Raw genomic sequence first — 19986 nt, 5'->3', positions numbered from 1 at the left:
AAAGTTTAATGGTTGGCACAGAGACCATATTGCCCACTGAACACAAACCCCTTGTCCTCTATACTCTACTCACAGTACTTCTGACCCAGATGTACTGACTCCCCATACCAAACAATGCCCCAGTTCTCTGTGGACCTAAGCTGGATGCCCTACCATTTCCCTCAGCTCTGATACTGACTGTCCAGAGTTAGAGCAGACCCCACAGGTTAAGAACTCAGTCCCACAAGACTGCCCCACTTCAAACACCGGTCACAAGTTTGGGGTGCCACCTATGCTGAGTGACTGGCTATACATCAGAGAATCCTACGACTCCCTCTTCAGGTTTGATAATTTGCTAGAATAGCTCACAGAACTCTCGAAAACACTTGATTTACTAGGCTACTGGTTTATTTAAAAAATGCAGGATAGGAATAGACAGATGCAAGAGATGCAGAGGGCAAGGTATGAGGAAAAGGGTCCTTTTCCATGTCCTCTCCCAGCACACCACCCTCCAGCACCTCAACATGTTCAGCGACCTGGTTCAGTGAACCCCATAGGTCAGGGAGTCTTATGGAGACTTCATCAGTAAGCATAATCAATAATTAACTCAGTCTCCAGCCCCGCTCCCCTCCCTGGAGGATGGGGGGATGGGGCTGAAAGTTTCAAGCTTCTAATCATGTCTTGCTCTTTCTAGTGACCATTCCCCCATCCTGAAGCGATTCAGAAGCCACCAAGCACTGCCTCATTAGAATAAGCAATGTTCCTATCACCCAGGAAAACCCAAGGAATGTAGGCCTTCTGTATCAGGAACCAGGGTCAAAGACCAAATATTAGAACAAAAGATGATCCTAGCACCTGTGTTGCTTAGACAGTTATAAAAAGATTTAGGAACTCTGGCCAGGAGATGGTAATGGAGACCAAAATATATATTTCTTATTATATCATAATATCCCACCTGCAGAAGTGCAACTGATACTATCCAGCCTTTTACAGAGAAAGTCTGCCAACTTCTGAACTAGATCATTTCTAAGATCCTTTTCTAATCTAAAATCTGTAATTGGTTGAAAAATTAGACCCAGTTATTAAAGAATTGCTTCTCTGTAAACACTTTAGAAATGCAATTGAATACGGTATGAGTTAAACTCAGAAAATCTCCCTCTAAAAATAAAACAGAAGTAGGAAAGCAAACACACACACACACACAATAAAATTCAATGCTCATTCTTTTAGGGATGGATTTAGTAAAAACATATGAGACTATATTGTATTTTAAAGTTTTAAAAGCAATACTTTAATAATACAAGGGTAAATCATTTTGCAATACCTTTGCTTAATTGCCTCTAAAACATAAAAAAAGCTTAAAGGTAAATGAGCCTTGGGAAAAAATAGGTTTTCTTGAAAACTGAGAAATGAAATGATTCAAATGGGATGCATATAACACTAAGAGTCACTCATCCCTAATAAGCTTTTTAGGCACCAGCAAAAGAAGATCCCATTTGGATACAGGCTGAGGTCTATAATAACTTACTAATAGTCAAGGGATTGAAAATTATCTCATTTTATTTCTGGACCTTTGTTTGTGGTGGGTGAAAGTCAGTCATCTACCCATAGGGAAGACAGAAGGTTGTCGTTGGACTGAAATGCCCAGGAAAACCCATCCGCTCTCTGCAAGTTTTGTTATTTGGGAAAGATCATTAACCTTTGGATATTGTGAAATATCTCAGAGAGAATTCTGTCATTGCAACATCCTGTCTGATGTACAAATCTCACTCCCCACACCTGAAATCACTCTGGGTGAATGGTTCTCAAGCATGGTCCCCATGCCAGAAGCCGCATCATCACCTGGGAACTTAGAAAAGTAAATTATCTGGGACCTGCCCCAGCTCCGATGGAATCAGAAACACTGTTTTCACATGCCTTCAGGGGATTCTGGTCTACCCTCAAATTTGAGAACCACTGATCTAGGACAAATCCTAGCTTCATCCACTAGGATGATTCAGCGACTCAGGTCTTTGCACTTCACCCCTTGTTGCCTGCAGGCAGATTCCAACAAATATTCAAGTGGAACTTCAAATCCAGACTGTGCTGTCCCTTTCCCCAAGTTGTCAATCCTTCAGGGACTACTCAAGACTTCTTACTGACCCTTTAGCTTGGCATCTTCCTGCACTGCTAAGTAATATCTTATTCCCAGCTGGAGAACATCATTTATTTCTAATTCTGTATCACAGCCCCTCCTGTAACTCCATTCTATTGCAAGCGACCTATCTAATTTTGGGGTGCTTTGAGTTACAAACACCACAGATTGGCTCATGAATTAGTCATGATTTGACAGAGTTCTTGAAATTTCTAGGGTTAAGCATCACAGTGAAAATTCAACATGACAGAAATCTGGTTGATGGCTTTGAAGTCGATTAGACATGGGTTTGAGTCATAGCTCCATCACTGACCACCTATATGTCTTTGAGCAAATTATTAAACATTCTCTAAGCCTCAGCTTACTGTAAAGTAGGAAAAAATAGTATTTACCTTAGAGCGTTGCTGCTATGAATACATGGAAAAATATATGTATATTGTAGAAGTTCTGACCTATAATAAACACTACATAAAAATATAATATGATATAATATAATATAATATAATATAATATAATATAATATAATATAGAACCTACTCTTATGGTCTGGCAGTCATATGCCTCTTATTTATGGATAATCTTGAGCCCCTTCATCAGAGCACAGGGAAATCTCTTATATTTTCCATTTATATAAATTTTAAAAAGACCACCTTAAAAATGTAACTTTAAACAAGATGCTGAGGTTTTAATTTGGTTGAACGTATTCTAATCCCATGCCATGTATTCAATTCTATTTCTTCTTAGGTATCTGTTACCTATTTTGTTGATAAATGACAAAGATATTGTCAACACAAATCAAGCTGAAAGTAAAGGCATTCTGTGTTGAGCTACAGCAGGAAACCCAGAGTTTACAAGAGGCTTTAGGGCAGTTATGCTGAATCTGGGTGGTTAAAATCGCTCCTGGGAGAAACCATTCCATTCCCGATGAGTCAGTGAACACTTCAGAAACATTGAGAACTGTCTGCTATGCTTGGAGAAGCCTTAGGAAAGATTAACTTACATTACATGGTCTAACAGCCTGCTCCTAGCCAGTAATTTCCTCACCTCAGTCCATCTTTATAGGTTTGTTGTGATAACACTTTAGCCATAAATTTACAGCTGGAAAAATCTACAGGGTCACTTCTAACGTAATGTACTCTGATACAACCAGTGTATAATTCAGCGTATTTAACATAATGGCTGTGTCCAGAAGGACACTTCATTGCCCTTGTTTATTTGTGAAATAAATACACAAACTGGCTACACAAACTGAGGTAACTCACTTCAATTCACGAGCCCCCAATTTTTCAGATGTGAAATAAAGGATGCATGATTGATTATGTCAAAATTCCACCCAACATTAATATTCCGTGGACTGCTACATCTGACGCTAGAGTCCGCAGAGTTCAGTTTTTACAGAAGCTGTTGTTAAGAAAAGCGAATGGATTTTTTTAAAAAAGGCATGTTCTCTAGGAATGAGAAATTCAACTTAGGGAAAGTTCTCATAAGGAAATAATCTGTGCATGCCACTATAACTTATCTGTGAAGATATTTAACTACATGAATATAAATAAATGTAACCGCAATAATTATTATAATAATTAAAAATTAGGTAAAGTTTTACTGACAGCCAATAAAAATTAAATTATAGTTCATTCATTCATAGAATATCACACTGTCATTTAAAACTGTCATAAAAGAACAGTTAACCAGGCACCTGGGTGGCTCCGTTGGTTAAGCATCTGCCTGTGGCTCAGGTCATGGTCCCAGGGTCCTGGGATCAAGCCCCACATCGGGCTCCCTACTCGGTGAGGAGTCTGCTTATCCCTCTCGCTCTGTCATTCCCCCTGCTCTTGCTCTTTCTCTCTCTCTCAAATAAACAAAATCTTTAAAAACTAAAATCAATTATTTAAAAAAAAGAATAACCTAGGGAAATGGTCACAGGTGAAAAAAGCAGGTAACCAGTCATTAAATATATACTTTTTAATAAAAAAATTTTTAAAGGGTATATTTATAAAAATCTATAATATATAAAAATCTACTGTACTTGTTTATTTACATATAAATAAACACTAATACTATCCGATTCAAATAATCAAAATAAGTAATGCCATTATGGTGAGATTACCTGCGATTCTTATTTTCATATTTAACTTACACTGGATTTTCTGGATTTTTTATAATGAGCTAGTATTATTTTGGGAACTCAGAAAAAATTTTTTTTGGTGGTGGAAATGGACACATTTTTCTTTTTGATTTCTTTTTTTTTAAAGATTTTATTTATTTATTTGACACAGAGAGAGAGATCACAAGTAGGCAGACAGGCAGGCAGAGGGAGAGGGAGAAGCAGACTCCCTGCTGAGCACAGAGCCGGATGCGGGGCTTGACCCCAGGACCCTAGGATCATGACCGGATTGGAAGGCAGACACTTAACTGACTGAGCCATCCAGGTACCCCTTCTTTTTGATTTCTTTTTTTTTTTAATTAATTTCTTTTTTTTTAAAGATTTTATTTATTTATTTGACAGAGAGAGACACAGTGAGAGAGGAACACAAGCAGGGGGAGTGGGAGAGGGAGAAGCAGGCTTCCGGCCGAGCAGGGAGTCCGATGTGGGGCTCGATCCCAGGACCCCGGGATCATGACCTGAGCCGAAGGCAGATGCTTAACGACTGAGCCATCCAGGCGCCCCTTCTTTTTGATTTCTGAAAGGCATCTTAAAAGTATCTTCTCTGCCCATTTCAGGTTCTCCTTTACTTCATGACAGGTATTTCCGGGACTCACATTTTCAATTAGGATGTCCAGGAGAATATCAGAGAAACATTCTCATCAGCCTTTTCTGCTCTGGAACAGCCCCAGCTGAGATTTCTGCATGGAGGCCTGCCCACACTTTGCCCATACCCATTGGGCCCTGTCTTATGTTGGTCCCTCCACCAAGAATCCTTGCTTCCACTGGATCTTTGAAATTCTGATCCTTTCCCAAGACTGGCCCAAGTGCTTCTTCCTCCAACATGTCTTTGGGTCTTGGCCTTTCTGACCTCTCTCTCTCTCTCTTTCTCTGTGTCTTTCTTCCTCCCTCTCCCTCCCTCCCTATTTTCTTCCCTCCCTCCACCCCCAAAGTCATGTAGCCATTGGTTTCTCCTATGGCATTTACATTTTGTGCTCTGTATCGATAAGGAGAGAGCTTGCAGGATTAAAGGGCAGTAGGGAGTGTGAGGAACTAGTGGGCGAATATTCCGTCTGTACAGGGCAGTGGTTTCTCACTCCAGCCAATTTCTTCCGAATGGGAATATGGATCGAATGTTGCCAGCCTTTCCAATATGTCAAGAAAAGCAAGAAATCTCTACTTTGTAAAATGTAAAAATTCTAGTTTTAAAATGTGAGCTCATTAAAAAAATAAATAAATAAATAAAAACAAACGAAAACACTCTGCAAAGAAAGAAAAATATATCAGCAAGCTGAATCTAGGCAGCAAGCCCAAGTTTGCAATCTCTCCTTAGGCGGACATTTTTACATCTCTGTATCCCCTTATCACCCAGCACAGAGCTTTGCTCTTACTGATTTGCACTTAGTAGGCACTCAGCTGTGTCAGCTATCTACCGGATGGGCCAATGATAATAGGATCCGCATCAAAGTTCCACCACCCACCCTTTACTGTTTAAAATTTGTTTTGATGCTGGGATGCTTTCTGCAGAGCTTTCCAAAAGTAACATGGAAGAAAATTCTCTGTGACCTAAAACAGGAACTTGTCTTTTTTGTCCCTGTACTTTGTACTAACCCAAGAGCCCTGTCAGCACTCAATAAATAATAAATGACAGTCATTTAATTATAGCTATTATACATCCAGGTCATGTTTTATTGACTTCATATTTGAAGCAAAATTTTCTAGCACTTAGGAAGAGAGCAGTAAGGGATAAAAGGCAAGCATAAGCCAGGCAAGGGCCTCAGAGAGAAATGGCAATTTTTATGTCTGCCTCAGAAGAGCTGAATCAGACAAGGAAAATAGAAATGAAACCCAGCCAGCTGAATACCTCATAGCAGGGAATGGGAAAGCAGCGCAACATCATCCTGGATCCATAGCATTACCTCACTGGCGCTCACCAAAGAGCATTATCTAACCACTTTTGGCTCGTCCCATGGGCACTTTCAGCGAGGATGACAGAGATGACCTAATCAAAGGTATGATCTCCAAGTCAGATAGCCAGGCTGAGGATCCAGCCTGGGGTCTTGAAAACTGTTCTGAGCATAGGACTTGTCCAGAGACTAGAGGGCATGGGGCTGGGGAGAGGTCGGCAATAAAGGATACCATTTCCTTAGAGAGGAGAGAAACGTCATTGGCTTGAGATTACTAAACCAGGACGGACTCCATGAGCACTTCCCTGGAAGCAGGCAGAATTCCGCCAATAGATGGCGTTGCCTGGATGGTGCTAGAATGTAGAGGTTTAACACAGAAGCAGACAGTCAGCAGATAATGCCCACCGTGTGACAAGTATAGAGGTCAAGGCTTCTGTTTTCATAGGGTTTTCATTCTAACAGAGGGAGATAGATTATAAGCATGTTTTTAAAAGGAAATGTCAGCTAGTTATACATCATGTGAGGAAAATCAAGGAGGGTGTTGAAGGAGAGAGTCTGGAAGGCTGTATTAGATGGGAAGGTCAGAGAAGAGCTCGAAGATGGTGACATATTAGCAGAGTCCTTAATAATAAAGAAGGCATCAGCCATGCCAAATTCTAGGAATCTGCACCCCTACAGGGAAAAACAGCTAGAGCCAATGCAAGGGTCATCTTGTGTTTGAGCGTAAGAAAGAATTCTACCATTTATGGATTTTACAAAGCAAGAACAAAAGTGGTAGAAGATGAGCTCGGAAAGAAAAGAAAGAAAGAAAGAAAGAAAGAAAGAAAGAAAGAAAGAAAGAAAGAAAGAAAGAAAGAAAGAAAGAAAGAAAGAAAGAAAGAAAGAAAGGAAGGAAGGAAGGAAGGAAGGAAGGAAGGAAGGAAGGAAGGAAGGAAGGAAGGAAGGAAGGAAGGAAGGAAGGAAGAAAGAAAGAAAGAAAGAAAGAAAGAAAGAAAGAAAGAAAGAAAGAAAGAAAGAAAGAAAAAGAAAGAAAGAAAGAAAGAAAGAAAGAAAGAAAGAAAGAAAGAAAGAAAGAAAGAAAGAGAAAAAAAAAAAAACCACAGATCCTATAAGATATCGAAGGCCTTAGAAAGAGATTTGGAATTCATTCTAAGTACTTATTAACCACTGGAGGATTTTAAGCACACGATTACTGTCAACCCAGTACTACAACCCAACTACAGTCATAGTTCCCAAGATGACTGTTACAGTTGCAAAAGAGGGACCGTGGTCACCTGGCAATGTGGAAGACCGCAGAGTGGTGTGTGCTCTGTTGCCTCCCTTGAACTTTGGGGGGTTGTGGGGGGGGGACCAGGGGCTGCACGCAGAGGGTGAACTGGGAATGGAGTCAACATCAATCAGTGGGGCTCAGAGAAACCTGGGTTCTTGCTGTGGTGCTGGAAGGATGTCAACTTGCCAGAGTTCAGGTCCACCATTGGCCAGACACCTATCAGCACCCTGGGCCTGCCTTGAAACTTCCACAGCTCCCTGCTGTGTCTCTGCTGAGCTCTTATTAGCCTGGGAGCTTTATGAAACGAGCACCATATTTACTAGATCCACTTATCATCCATTGCACTGCACAGTAACTCTCCAGGAGTCTGTTTAGTAGAATTCAAAGGAATCAATAGAACGTGCAGTTGATACTACCCATCTTATCCAGCTTCTGGAAATGTCAGAAAGCTTTATAGGGAGGGGGCTGGCTATGGGTCCCAGATTGAGTTCACCATATTCATGGACAGGTTGAGGTCCACTGCTTTAACCATCCTGTGCTCACTTTACTAGAATATCATAAACCATGACACTCAAGTCTGACACCCTTCTGAATTAAAACTGTACTCACTGGTCTTCACTTATTAACATCTAACAGGTGGTCACTCCTAAATTCTTCTTCTGGCAAAGTGTGTGCAAATGATAAACCACAAAGGAACAATCTGACAAGAGGAAAAATGAGCATCATACTTACATATCCATATTCCAAATCCCAGCACCAGCAATAATTGCAAAACCTCACAAAACATGCCCGGAGAAAGTCTCCAGTGAGGATTGTGACATAAGTGGTCAGAACATCAGAAACGGTCAGCCGCACAAATTCCTGTCGAGATATTATCCAGATTAAAAACGAGCATCTCTCCCTTCAAATGACCCTAGTGTCAGCGTCAAGTTTGTTATGCGTCTGCATTGTATTAGCTTAGAAACTGCCACTAATAGTGAAAAAATAGTGAGGCATATCTAGCAAGTGAAGAATGTTTCACCCTTATTTTATTCATCTAAAGGTAATTATCTCCACTTCCAAAACCACTGTATCAAAAGTCTTCTTACCGAGAAACTTTTATAGGCATAACACAAGAAACAAAACCAGGAATATATTGACCACACATATGTTTAAAACTTTAATCTGGCAAACGGCAATGTTTATGAAGTTAAAAGATGAACTTTGAAAAGTACTGGCAGCATCCGTGATACAGGATTAGTTTTTCTAACATACTAAAAATGTTTATAAATCAGCCTGACAATAGATGGGCAATCCAATAAGGAAAGAAGCTGGCAAATGGCACAAATAAGAAATTCACAGAAGGAAATATGCAGTCAATTAAAATGTTGAAAAACATTGAAACCCCACACACAAAAGTGCAAACTAAAACAAAGTGTTGTTGCCTCACAGAAAGATAAATCTTTAAAAATCCAGGCTTCTCCTTATTGGTGAGTGTGGTGAAGTAAACACTACCATAAACTGATGGGGGAATGTTGACCCCCAACAACACTTGGTGGGAAATTTGTGGAAATCCATCACATTTTAAAGTGAGTAGAATATGATCAAGGAAATCCACTTGTAGAAAGGTGTCCCACGAAAGAATGAACACAAGTGCACAGATCTATACATGTGATTATTAAAGTAGGACTTCTTCCAGATAAAAATTGGAAACAATTCAAATATGCTCAGGAGATTAATGAAAAAGAACAGTATGTCCACACGAACAGTATGTCCACACAATGGAATATCATGAGCTCTTGAAAGAAAAAGAGTACAATAGTGGTTATAGATGCACAACTATGTGAACATACACTAGAAACCACTGAATTGTATATTGTAAATGGGTGGAATGTGTGGTGGATGAATCACACCTCAATAAACTTTAAAAAGTTCTAAAACGCTATGCTCTGATAAGAAACGGATCCTTAAAAATTTACAAGATAGGATATGTGGTATGAACTCATTTGTTAACAAAAATTCCTATGTATATATGCATATATGTATACATATAGGCATAGAAAGTTCTGGAAAATTAGAAACTGGTTACCTCAGTGGTGTGGACTTAAATTTATGTGCAAAAGGATGTGTGCTGTGGATTAGAGGGAAAGTTCACTATTTCCTCGTGGAACCCCTTTGACAATAAGTGATAAATATTAGAATAGACACATAATTATAAATGTTTGTTGTGATAGTTCTCCTCTGCTCTTCCTTTTCTTTTCCTTCTCAATAATTTATGTCCTAAGACTGAAGACACTGGATATCTCATAATACATATTTTGCCAGAAATACCAGTGTTCTTCTATAATTTCTGACGTCTTTCGGTTTCTATTTCCAGCTACCTATATAATCTCCCCTCTAAAATAACTAGTGAGAAAGAATTTTCTCATGGGGCAAAGGGCATTTGACTAGCTGTCTTTAGATTAGTTTCCAGTCTCATACTTCAGAGCAATGCTTCCTGAGTGCCAGATCATCGTTTAGCACCTCCATGATTCTTGATACATCCAAGTACCATATGAAATATAATTTATCTCAGATTTCTTTTAACATTAACATACTTTATTCTTAAAAAATAACCGCGACTATTGTAAATATAATCTGCTATAAATAATAGTTAACTAAAATATACCCATAACCCAAGCAAAAATTATTATAGTAAAACCTTAAAAATACAAATTTAAAAACTTAGCATTAGTTTTTACCAACCGTAGTGCCTGTGACAAGGGCGTGTAGGCTGGCAGTGTATTTTGGGAAATGGTGTCAAAGAACAGGAATGGAGGTTGGGAAGAATGAAACAGAAGGAAGGAAAGCTTTTGCCCAAGAGCATGCTAAAATCTGTCACTACTGGGGCAAGTGAGTCTTATCCTTCTGGGGACCCCACCTGGAAGACTAGAAGCTGTAGAGAATAAGCCTCAGAACTGTCCATGCCAGTGACAGAAGAGAGACATACTGATCCACCAACAACCACTCCCATTAGTCAAAGATGTCCCCATGAGGTATTAACACTCCACTTGATGACAGCAGAGAAACTTTGAAGATAAAGTGAATATGCATACAGCTGTTGAGATGCTGTCAGGTTAACAGCTGCATGCAGAACAGCTGGAGTAAAAGATGGGCCAAGAGAGTGCGAGGTTCCTGCATGATCTGAAAGTCTCTGTATAGTCCGGCTCCTGTCTAGCTCCCCATATTCTTCTGGTATGGCTCATCCCTCTTCTTCACTCCAGCCTCACTGGCTTTCATTCAGACCCTCAATCTCCATACTTCCTCAGGCCACAGGGCCTTTGCATGGGTCTTCACTGCACTCAGTCATTGTTACTTCACCTCTTGACTCAGTTTATACCAATGAATACACACCACTACAGTGTCACTGGTTTAGGAAAGTTTCACTCACCTCACTGACAAGGGCAAGCTTCCCCATAAAAAATTCTCAGATTCCATGTATTTCATTCTTGTAGTGCTTGGCTATCATTGTAAATTTGCAAATTTTGCATAATGACTTAATTAATGGCTTTGTTCCCCCACCCCAAGAAATTGTAGTTTTCACAAGAGCAGGGACCTAGCCCACCTTTGTGCCCATTGGACCTCTAGTATCCAACACGATGCCTGCCACTCAGCTTGCACTCAATAAATATGGAATGAATTGTTGAATGATAGTAAATTCCTGCAGTTATTTCTAGCCATAACTTTTCTCTTCCTGTTCTTATTCTCTTTTTCATTGCCCAGGCAACTTGAGTTCAGATTCTAATAATTAGTATCAGCCAGAGGGAGGCAATGAGGAATATTTTTTGGCTTCCACTACCTTGTCAGAAGGTAAGGTTTTAAAGTCCCCCTCAACTTCCTCAACATTCTCATCCCAATGGTTGAAATCCTACTTTTTCCTAAGCAGCGGTCTGTCATATAAAATACCAGAAAAGGATTGAATGAAGCATTATATGGAAACATAAGAAGATTTATTCACAAACCATAGGAAGAACACAAGGCTTCATAAGAGAGAATCCCCCAACAGTGGCCCAGCCCACCTCAGGGGCACCAATCCCAGTTCCTAGCGTGCTAGTCAGGATGGGAGCACAGTCTCCACACAGGCCCTCAGTGGAGCACCGCGCCCCACACCTCACAACTTTCCACTCGTGACAGTTAGTTATTAAATGCCTGGGCAGCTTTGATCAGTGAACATAAAAGTCATTAGCAGGTAACAGGAACACGACAGTCAAGGGGCATCACAAAGGACCACAGACTCTACATGTCCCATGGCAGGAGTTTAGAGAGTATGCGTTGATGCTGATTATGTTTCTAGGGACAATTCAGCACTTCGGACAGGGATGCATGGGTTAAATCTGGGCTTCTGTCATTGACTTCCTTTAAGAGCTTGAGCAAATTATTATAGCTTTTCAGGTCACAGCCTCCTCATCTATAAAATAGAGATAGTTGTATGACTTATCTCCAAGGGTAATTTAAAAATTCAAGGAAACAGCGCTGGGCATATTATAGGCATTCAATAAATGTTAGCCACTGTTGTTCTGTTCAGTTGTTGGCTGCTTTCCCTTTCCCCAAAATGCAGACCTCAGTAGATAGCTTTAAATAGCAATCTCCCAAGGGTGGCTTTGCTGCCTAAGCAGCTACATCTTGAGATTCCCTGGAGGGGTAAAGAGGCCACCAAATTATCCTATATTCAGATCAAAGAGAGGTTTGAGTCTTATATCACCCTTGAGGAAACAAAGCAGAGGGAGGACAAGAGGAAACTTCAGGAATGTTCCTATGGAACAATGAATGAGTGTTTGGAGTGTGTCCCCAAGATGACATGCAAATCAGATGCCTTTACTGTTTCTCCCGGAGTCACTTTTTTTAAAAAGACTTTATTTATTTTACTTTAGAGAGAGAGAGAGAGAGAGCACGTGTGCATGAGTGGGGGGAGGGGCCAAGGGTGAGAGAGAGAGAATCTCAAGCAGACTCGGTCCTGAGTGCAGAGCCTGACTCAGGGCTGGATCTCACCACCAAGAGATCATGACCTGAGCTGAAATCAAGAGTCAGACCCTTAACTGACTGAACCACCCAGGCGCCCCTGGAGTCACTTCTTTTTTAAGTGGTTAAACAAAATGTTTCTAGGTGCATGGATATAGATATTGATCTCTTAAAGACAAAACTTTCCAGTGCTCAGGGTTTTTGTGTCCCTTGTGTTCTCCTTGTCTGCAAGGACTCTACCTCCCTCATCTACATTCTGTTCAGAACCACAACCTCTGGGTCAGCTCCTGCAAACTTTCCCACAAGCGCTGAATGCCCCCTTAGGGAAAGGAAGGTGAAAGAGAAGGGGGAAGTAAGGAGAGATGATGAAGCAAGGAGAAGCACCAAAGATGGGATTTTTTTTTTTTTAAGGACAAGACAAGCAGCAAGGTCTCAAGAAGAATTAAATAAGTGACTTTTCCTTTAAGCCAGTATGTGTAGGACCAACACAGAAGCTTCTGCATAATTGGAGACATAAGTATCCTGCTCAATTGCACTGGCATTCCTACCTAATTAATCACTTTCTCTTCCCCAGAAGTGAGCAGCCTCAATCTTATCCTTGACAGTCCATTCCGTCAAGACTGTTAAAGGGTAGGTGTCATAGCCCACCTGCCAGTCTGCATTCTAGGACATACAGAAGAGAACATCTCAAACTTTCCGAGTTTGTGAAAAAAAATCCTTTTTTCCCCAATTTTTCATTTCTTTCCACTTTAGCTGAAGACTCAAGGAGCAGGCTAGATGTGATAAGAGCTGTGTGAAGCACCGTGACCAGACTTCACTTCAAGGAAGGACCCTTGAAACCCAGAAACCAATGTACTCCTGTGCATTCACCTCCTGTACCTGCTGTCACAAATTACCACAAACTTCAGGGCTTAAAACAACACAAATTTATTTTCTTACAGTTCTGGAGGTCAGAAGTCTAAAATCAAGGTGTAGGCATCAGGGAGGAATCTGGGTCCCCACCTTGTTCAGCTTCTAGAGACTGCCAGCGCTCCTGGGCTCACAGCCCCTCTTTGTCCATCTATAAAGCACATCTCTCCAACTGGTTCCACTGTCACGTCTGTTTTTTCTGACTTTGACTCTTTTGTCCCTACTTGTGATTTCATTAGGTCCATCCACATAATCCAGGATAATTTTCCTTCACTTAATCCCATCAGCAAAGTCCATGTTACCATGTAAGGTAACATAGTCAGAGGGATTCCAGAGATTAGGCATGGACATCTTTGAAGGGCCATTACCCCATCTACCATACCTCTCTCCTAAGTAAAGGCAGCCTTCACTTATTTTCATTTCATTTACTATTTCACATATAATATGTTCTATAAACATATATGGAATGTGCATATCTGAAAATTGAGTATTTAATGATATGTAACCGGAAAGGGAGATGCTTATCTGGCCCCTGAAAGCATAAAAATAAAGTAAAACAAAATCCTTAATCATACCATACTTTTTGGACATGTGTCTAGCATCACATACGTTGTTCTTATTTTTTTCCCCACAATTAAATATCAGTTGATTGGCTTTAGTTTGATGAGCATCTAATTGAGCATGAGGGCATCTAATGATATCCACATTTGTTTACGTTGCATCAGTTTTATAAGCCTAACACTAACTTTCAATTTTTCCTTTTAGATTATAAAAAATAAGTACACAGCAAAAAATCATTCAAATAATTCCATAAGACCACATTACTGCTGAGACTGAATGTCGTCCAATAGGCAGGCAGATGCATGATGACATATTTAAAAGTATCTGGTCCTCATCGATGAACCCAAGTCCAAAATTGGTTTATGAAATGCACAGTAGCAATGTCAATTCTAATCAGATCAAATTAAAGGCTTTTCAAAATAAAAATTGGATCTGTATAGAAATAAGAGATGTAAAATAGTTTATTGTTGTTTTTCCTTATTTGGTTTCCTTTATTGGACAGAAAGCCATGTGAAACATTCTCTCTTTTCTCTGGTAAAATACTAGTAGTCTTGGACTGGGGCCGTTTACATAATCATCATGAAAACAACTAACCTAAAATAGTATTTCCTTTAACACTTAAGGGACAATTATTTGACAAAAATGGACACTGCCGAAATTAGTATTAGTGTGCACTCCCCAAAGAATCTATTTTTTTAATGGAAAACTGGTAGTAATATGTAGAGTTCCATTTAAATATTCACTGGAGCCTGTATCTAAATCTAAGTGCCTTATTATAACACAAATAAAAGATGAACCTCTCCTCACACCATTTGAAAATATCCTTTCTTTATACACAACTGTAAAAAAAAGGTGTAAAAGTAGTATTTACCTCAATAGATGGAGTGAGGACTGCATGAGAGACTACATATGAAATTCATAGCCAGCACCATAGTAAGCCTTCAGTAAATCTTTGGTATTTTTTATGAAGCAATAAAAAAAATAGGCCACACTTATGAAAGACATAATTGATTCTGCTCTTTTTTAATCCATTTATTGTCACACACTTCTGTTGGTGACATTACCTGCCCCACCATTGTTTCCCAGCAGGGTCCTCGAGGTACATCTGCAGGGTGCACAAAAAAAGGTGGCCCAGTGCTATTTCCCGTGAGTGATGCATTGTAGGCCTTGATCATGTTGGCTTCCCAGAGGGTAATATTGGCCTTCACCAGCTTCTCCTCTTCAATCTAGGATGCAAAATGATGGAAGCAAAGATGGAGACAGCACAGAGTTCAGAGGCATTTCCAGCAATCTGGAGACTGGGAATGTAACAACACATTGATGCCAAGAACAGTCCAGATACAAGACTTACCTTGTTGTTAATCTCATCCATCAAGGCAAGAATAAATACATACAAGTTGCCTAAAAGTAGAGCAAAAATGCGTCCCAGGAGCCATTTCAGAGCAATGAGGGGATGGTAGTCTTCCAATTCAGCAAATAAGTCAAACAGTGTTGGACAGAACATCCCCAGGAGGGACATGACCATGTTCATCTACAGGGAGACACAAGGAATTAACTAAGTTAATGGTATTTAAAAAATAATTGCTTTCTTCCAGGATTTTGCAAGATTTCAGCTAGATTTCCTTCATCTTTTATAAGACTGAAGAAGATTATCTTATGCACTTTTAAAATTTGATCTTAATAAGACAACAAAGAAAATATTCAACTCCCCATCTCGAGGTGTGCTTGGATATGAGCTTATGTACGTGCCAGTAATAATAGTCTGTTTCCTAGTATAATGAGGGAAGTAACTTACATCACTCTCTATCCAAAGAACACATATTGTTCTACATGGGAACTGACTGATTCTGATAAGGTGATACACTTTGCAACAAGATTTCCAAAGGAAAGGGAAAATGATCTGCTTGAGGAATGAGGTCCAAACTGGAAATACTAATTTGACAATTACCAGCATATGGGCTAGTCCAATCAGTTGGAATAAATGAGCTCCTTGAGATGGGCTCAGGACTAAATACTGAATTCTGGGGGATACACCCTATTGGGGCAAAAAAAAAAAAAAAAGGAATGGGTTTATCAAAGAAAACAGGATATTCAGAGAAACAAAAGGAGAACACAAGTCATGATGTTATCAAAGCCAAGGTAGGAAAGTTCCAGGAAAGAAGAACTGGTTTATAATGCCAGTAGGGGGGGGGGTGCAGGGGGGAGGGAGGGAAAGAGAATAGGGAAAGTAGCAAATGTATGGTCCATATTTCCTGTCTGGCACCTTTATAATTATAATATTAGGCTAAATTAAATCGGGGAAAAGAATTCAGTGCATGTACTACTTTTGTGATGGGGAAAAAGCCTCCTTAAATGAAAAAAGATTTTGGGTAGCCCTGGCAAGGGCCTTTCCTAAATACCTGGTTCAAACTGTCACCACTAAACATTTCCTATTGCCATTTCTTGATTCCATGTTTTGAATGATTATAACTACCAGACTGTATTGAGAAAATAATTGTCAGTATGGTTTTTCCCATTTTTATTAAGAACATTATATGAGCATGACCAAGAGGAGATAAAAATCAGCATGGCATAATATAAAATCAGCACGATATAATTTCAGTCTAAGGTAAAAACTTGGCAGATCCTGTGCAATCTTTTATAAGGTAAATTTAAATTCTGTTTCATCAAATGTATGAAGTTATTCATGAATCCCCATTACTACCTTTGTTGGCCCTTAGGACTCAGGGTCCCCTAAAATGGTGTTAAACAGACCTTCCATAGAGTGACTCTTCTACCTAATGAAAATCAACTCCCCACCCTCTACTCTGGTTCATTTATACAAAAATATGATCAATATGAACCCTTGGACCAAAGTGGCATGGTAATTTTGACTATTATAGCAATTATCACAACTATAAGGAGAAACTTTGGCAAAAGACTGGATAAATGCTTTGAGGTTCTCCTCTGCTTTAAATAAATAAAATCCCTCTACCTAATGACTTTTTATAGGTTTCTCTGAAATGTCTGTGCTGTTATAGCCTCTTAAATGTATGGTCTCCCGTTTCCAGTATTACCACTTCTGAAATACCTGGAATGTTTTCATTTGGAGCTTTTCATTGTAAATAGGTTATATTTTGTCCAAGATATTTCTAGAAAATTCTACGCTTATACAGACTTTCTGAATCTCTTTGGAATGTTTTCGTTTGGAGCTTTTTGTTGGAAATGGGTTATATTTTGTCCAAGATATTTCTAGAAAATTCTACGCTTATACGGACTTTCTGAACCTCTTTGGTCTGAATCTCTTTGGAAATCTCTTTCTGAGGCTCTGCACAAGTTTCATTGTGGGCAGTCTACACTTCCCACAGCCTCAATCTATACATACCTTGAAAATGGCCAAGTTTAAAATGATGCCACACTGTATGCCAGGACATTTTATGGAAGGGAACAGGCCCTAGTGACAACACATAATGATTTCCTTATTCTAAATACCTGAATTTCCTTACTCTCAATATCTGACTTCCTTCCTCTGACCTGCTCAGTGGGCACATATCCGGAAGACGCATCACAATCCGATTTAATTCCAGGCAAGCAAAGAGCGGGCCTTCCTCATTTGACTATCTCTTGGAGGGGGAGGAAATAAGGCAAGGGGAGGAGAAGGTGGAAAGTGTGCAGTGAGGCTGCTAGGGAGAGACAGAGAGAATCCCAGACTTGCCAACAGTGGAGGAGGTAATCTGAATGTTTCTGGTGAGATAAACATAGGAACCAAGGACTCTAACATTGCTGTTTCAAAGAATTCGGGCAACAATTGGATCTTTCAGTGACAGACACAGAATCTACAGAGCAAGAAACATAGAGTCATGGAAGGAGTGTGGGCCTTGAAATCAAGATCCCTCAGTTTTAACTCACTCTACTCCACGATTCTGTGACCTGAACACACCGCCCCCTCTCCTGACACTCATTAACCGCATCTGTTAAATATACTGGTTGGAATATATGTGTTCCAATATCTTCCAACTCCAGCTTTACCATAAATTCACAAAATGAAAAACAGACAGGCAGTAGAAAGATCTGGAAATAAGACTGGAATAGAGTGGAAAATGTGAGACAGGGCAGCATGGGCGAAGATAGGAAAAATGTGGCCTTGTTTAACATTGCATCATAGAAGCATAACCCACACAATTTCAAATGTCAGGTTCTAAGCACACAGAAAGCATGCAGAGACGAACTTCATTCTTTTCCCACCACCCAAGGGTGTCAGGATCTTGCTGTGCAAATTCCTGGGATCGCTTCACAGCCCAGAAGATGAGGTATCCACTTCCTCCAAGTGTTAGAAACACAAAGAAGTTAGCAAGAAACCTCAGGAATCGGATCAAGTGGACGTTTTCTTCTACTTGGGCTGCTCTTTCCTCTATGATTGCTTCCTGCACTCAAGCAAAACAGAAAAAAAAAAGTGTATCTGAGCTACAAAAACTAGCACACACTCGGAAAATATTCTTGCAAATATCCAATGAGGAATGAAAATGCACACTCTATCTGGGATTCCGCAAACCAGGTGGCTATCAGCAGCAAGTGAGAACAAGTGAAGGAAGGGAGAATTCTTACAAACTCTGATGGATCTAATACTAGGACAATCTTCTTTCTAAATTCTCTTCTGATAAAGTCTTTTTTTTTTTTTTGAAGCTACAAAACAATACCTAAGAGTCATTTTGAATATTGAGCTAGCTTATTCCTGTAAATAATTAGTCAGCATTGTTCTATTATTTAGACTATCCGATTCTGATTACTAATGGTCTCCTGTTTCAAACCAATGGCGGTATTTTTATTACCAAATTTAGAGAAGAAATTGTGCTGTCGTGGGTCATCAGATATTTTCCAATCACAATCAGAACCCTGCCCGGATCCTGGTAGGCAGAAATGATGAGTTAATCTTTCTTTTAATTGTCAGGATACTTCGCTAGCTAAACCGTATGGAATGGCTCTGATTTTAGTCTTAGAAATCCAAAGGCACAGCTCCTGAAGTTGATGTGTTTACCTTAAAGTTCATGGTGATAGAATTGAATTTGTTGTCTGCTGTTTCCGGATTGCCAATCAGGTAGTCCCAGCTTGTGAATACCTTCCAGCTGAAGTTGAATGTATTGTCATCACCACCCCCATCATCCCCGATATTTTTGGTCATCCTGTAAAAACACGGAGTTTAATCTAGCCCCCCAGAAACACAAAGAAAGGGAGAGGGTAGGGAGTAGCAAAATAGTACAATTACAGGTAGCCTGGAGAAGCAATATCCTAAAAGCATGTATTTTCAAACAAAGTTTGTTCTTATGACCAGAAAATAGAAGTTTATCTTTAAATTTTGGTTTTGTTTTAATTTTTTAAACTGTTCATTTTCCAGGTCTTTCAAGATTAAAAGACTATGAAGCATTGATGATTTTAACAATGAAACTGGTCCTATAAAAATATATATTTTTAATTTGTTTTTCCAAACTCTTTTCTTAGCATCATATACTTGTTTCTTAACCTTTTGCAGGATAAGGCTCTCTTTAAAACTCTGACGAAAACAAATGGGTCCCTCCCCAGGAAAAAAAAAAAAAACATGTGTATACGCTTAAACTGTTCTAGGCAGCTTTAGCTTATTTCCAGATCCCGCTGCAGCTAGGAATGAACTAACCCAGGGCAGGTCAGGAAACTCCTGCATAGATTCAACTCCCACCCAAGAATCTCTTCCCAAAGAACAGACTGAATGCATGAAATTTCCCCATACTCTATAACTCTCAAACAAAAAGCAAAGTTTTTATACAACCTTCATGCCAATGGGTTACATATATTCTAATCTATATATTTTAATATATATAAATCACTGATTAGAATATATATGTGTGTGTATATATGTATACACACACACACACACACACACACTTTTTTTTGCTTGGAGAGCTTAAAATGCATTTACTTAAAGTTTATTTCAGTGGTTTGAGATCTATATTCCACTCCACTTCCTTTCTTTTCCCCTTATCACTATAAATAGCAAAATTAAAATTTCATATGATACATATTATAAAATGATCCCATAAGGTTTTGGTTTTTTGAATATTATAGTGATACGGAACCAAAAAGGAAAGAAGCACCA

General features: G+C 39.5%; 1 protein-coding gene across 1 annotated transcript in view; it reads right to left on the bottom strand.

Annotated features, from left to right (window-relative positions):
• TMC1 (transmembrane channel like 1) overlaps nucleotides 1-19986 on the bottom strand; it is a 146324-nt gene that overhangs the window by 26366 nt on the left and 99972 nt on the right. The window contains exons 11-14 of the mRNA XM_088019128.1: nucleotides 18895-19039; nucleotides 15232-15411; nucleotides 14945-15106; nucleotides 8166-8294 (exon numbers count right to left, since the gene is read on the bottom strand). Of these exons, the coding sequence (XP_087875254.1) occupies nucleotides 8166-8294; nucleotides 14945-15106; nucleotides 15232-15411; nucleotides 18895-19039 (616 nt within the window). The remainder of the gene's footprint in view (nucleotides 1-8165; nucleotides 8295-14944; nucleotides 15107-15231; nucleotides 15412-18894; nucleotides 19040-19986) is intronic.

Source organism: Eumetopias jubatus, unplaced genomic scaffold, assembly GCF_037043125.1.
Source record: "Eumetopias jubatus isolate StellerSeaLion01/CBP00866 unplaced genomic scaffold, mEumJub1_p1.0 scaffold_15, whole genome shotgun sequence".
Classification (NCBI taxonomy): domain Eukaryota; kingdom Metazoa; phylum Chordata; class Mammalia; order Carnivora; family Otariidae; genus Eumetopias; species Eumetopias jubatus.
This window is presented reverse-complemented; position numbering and strand designations above follow the sequence as displayed.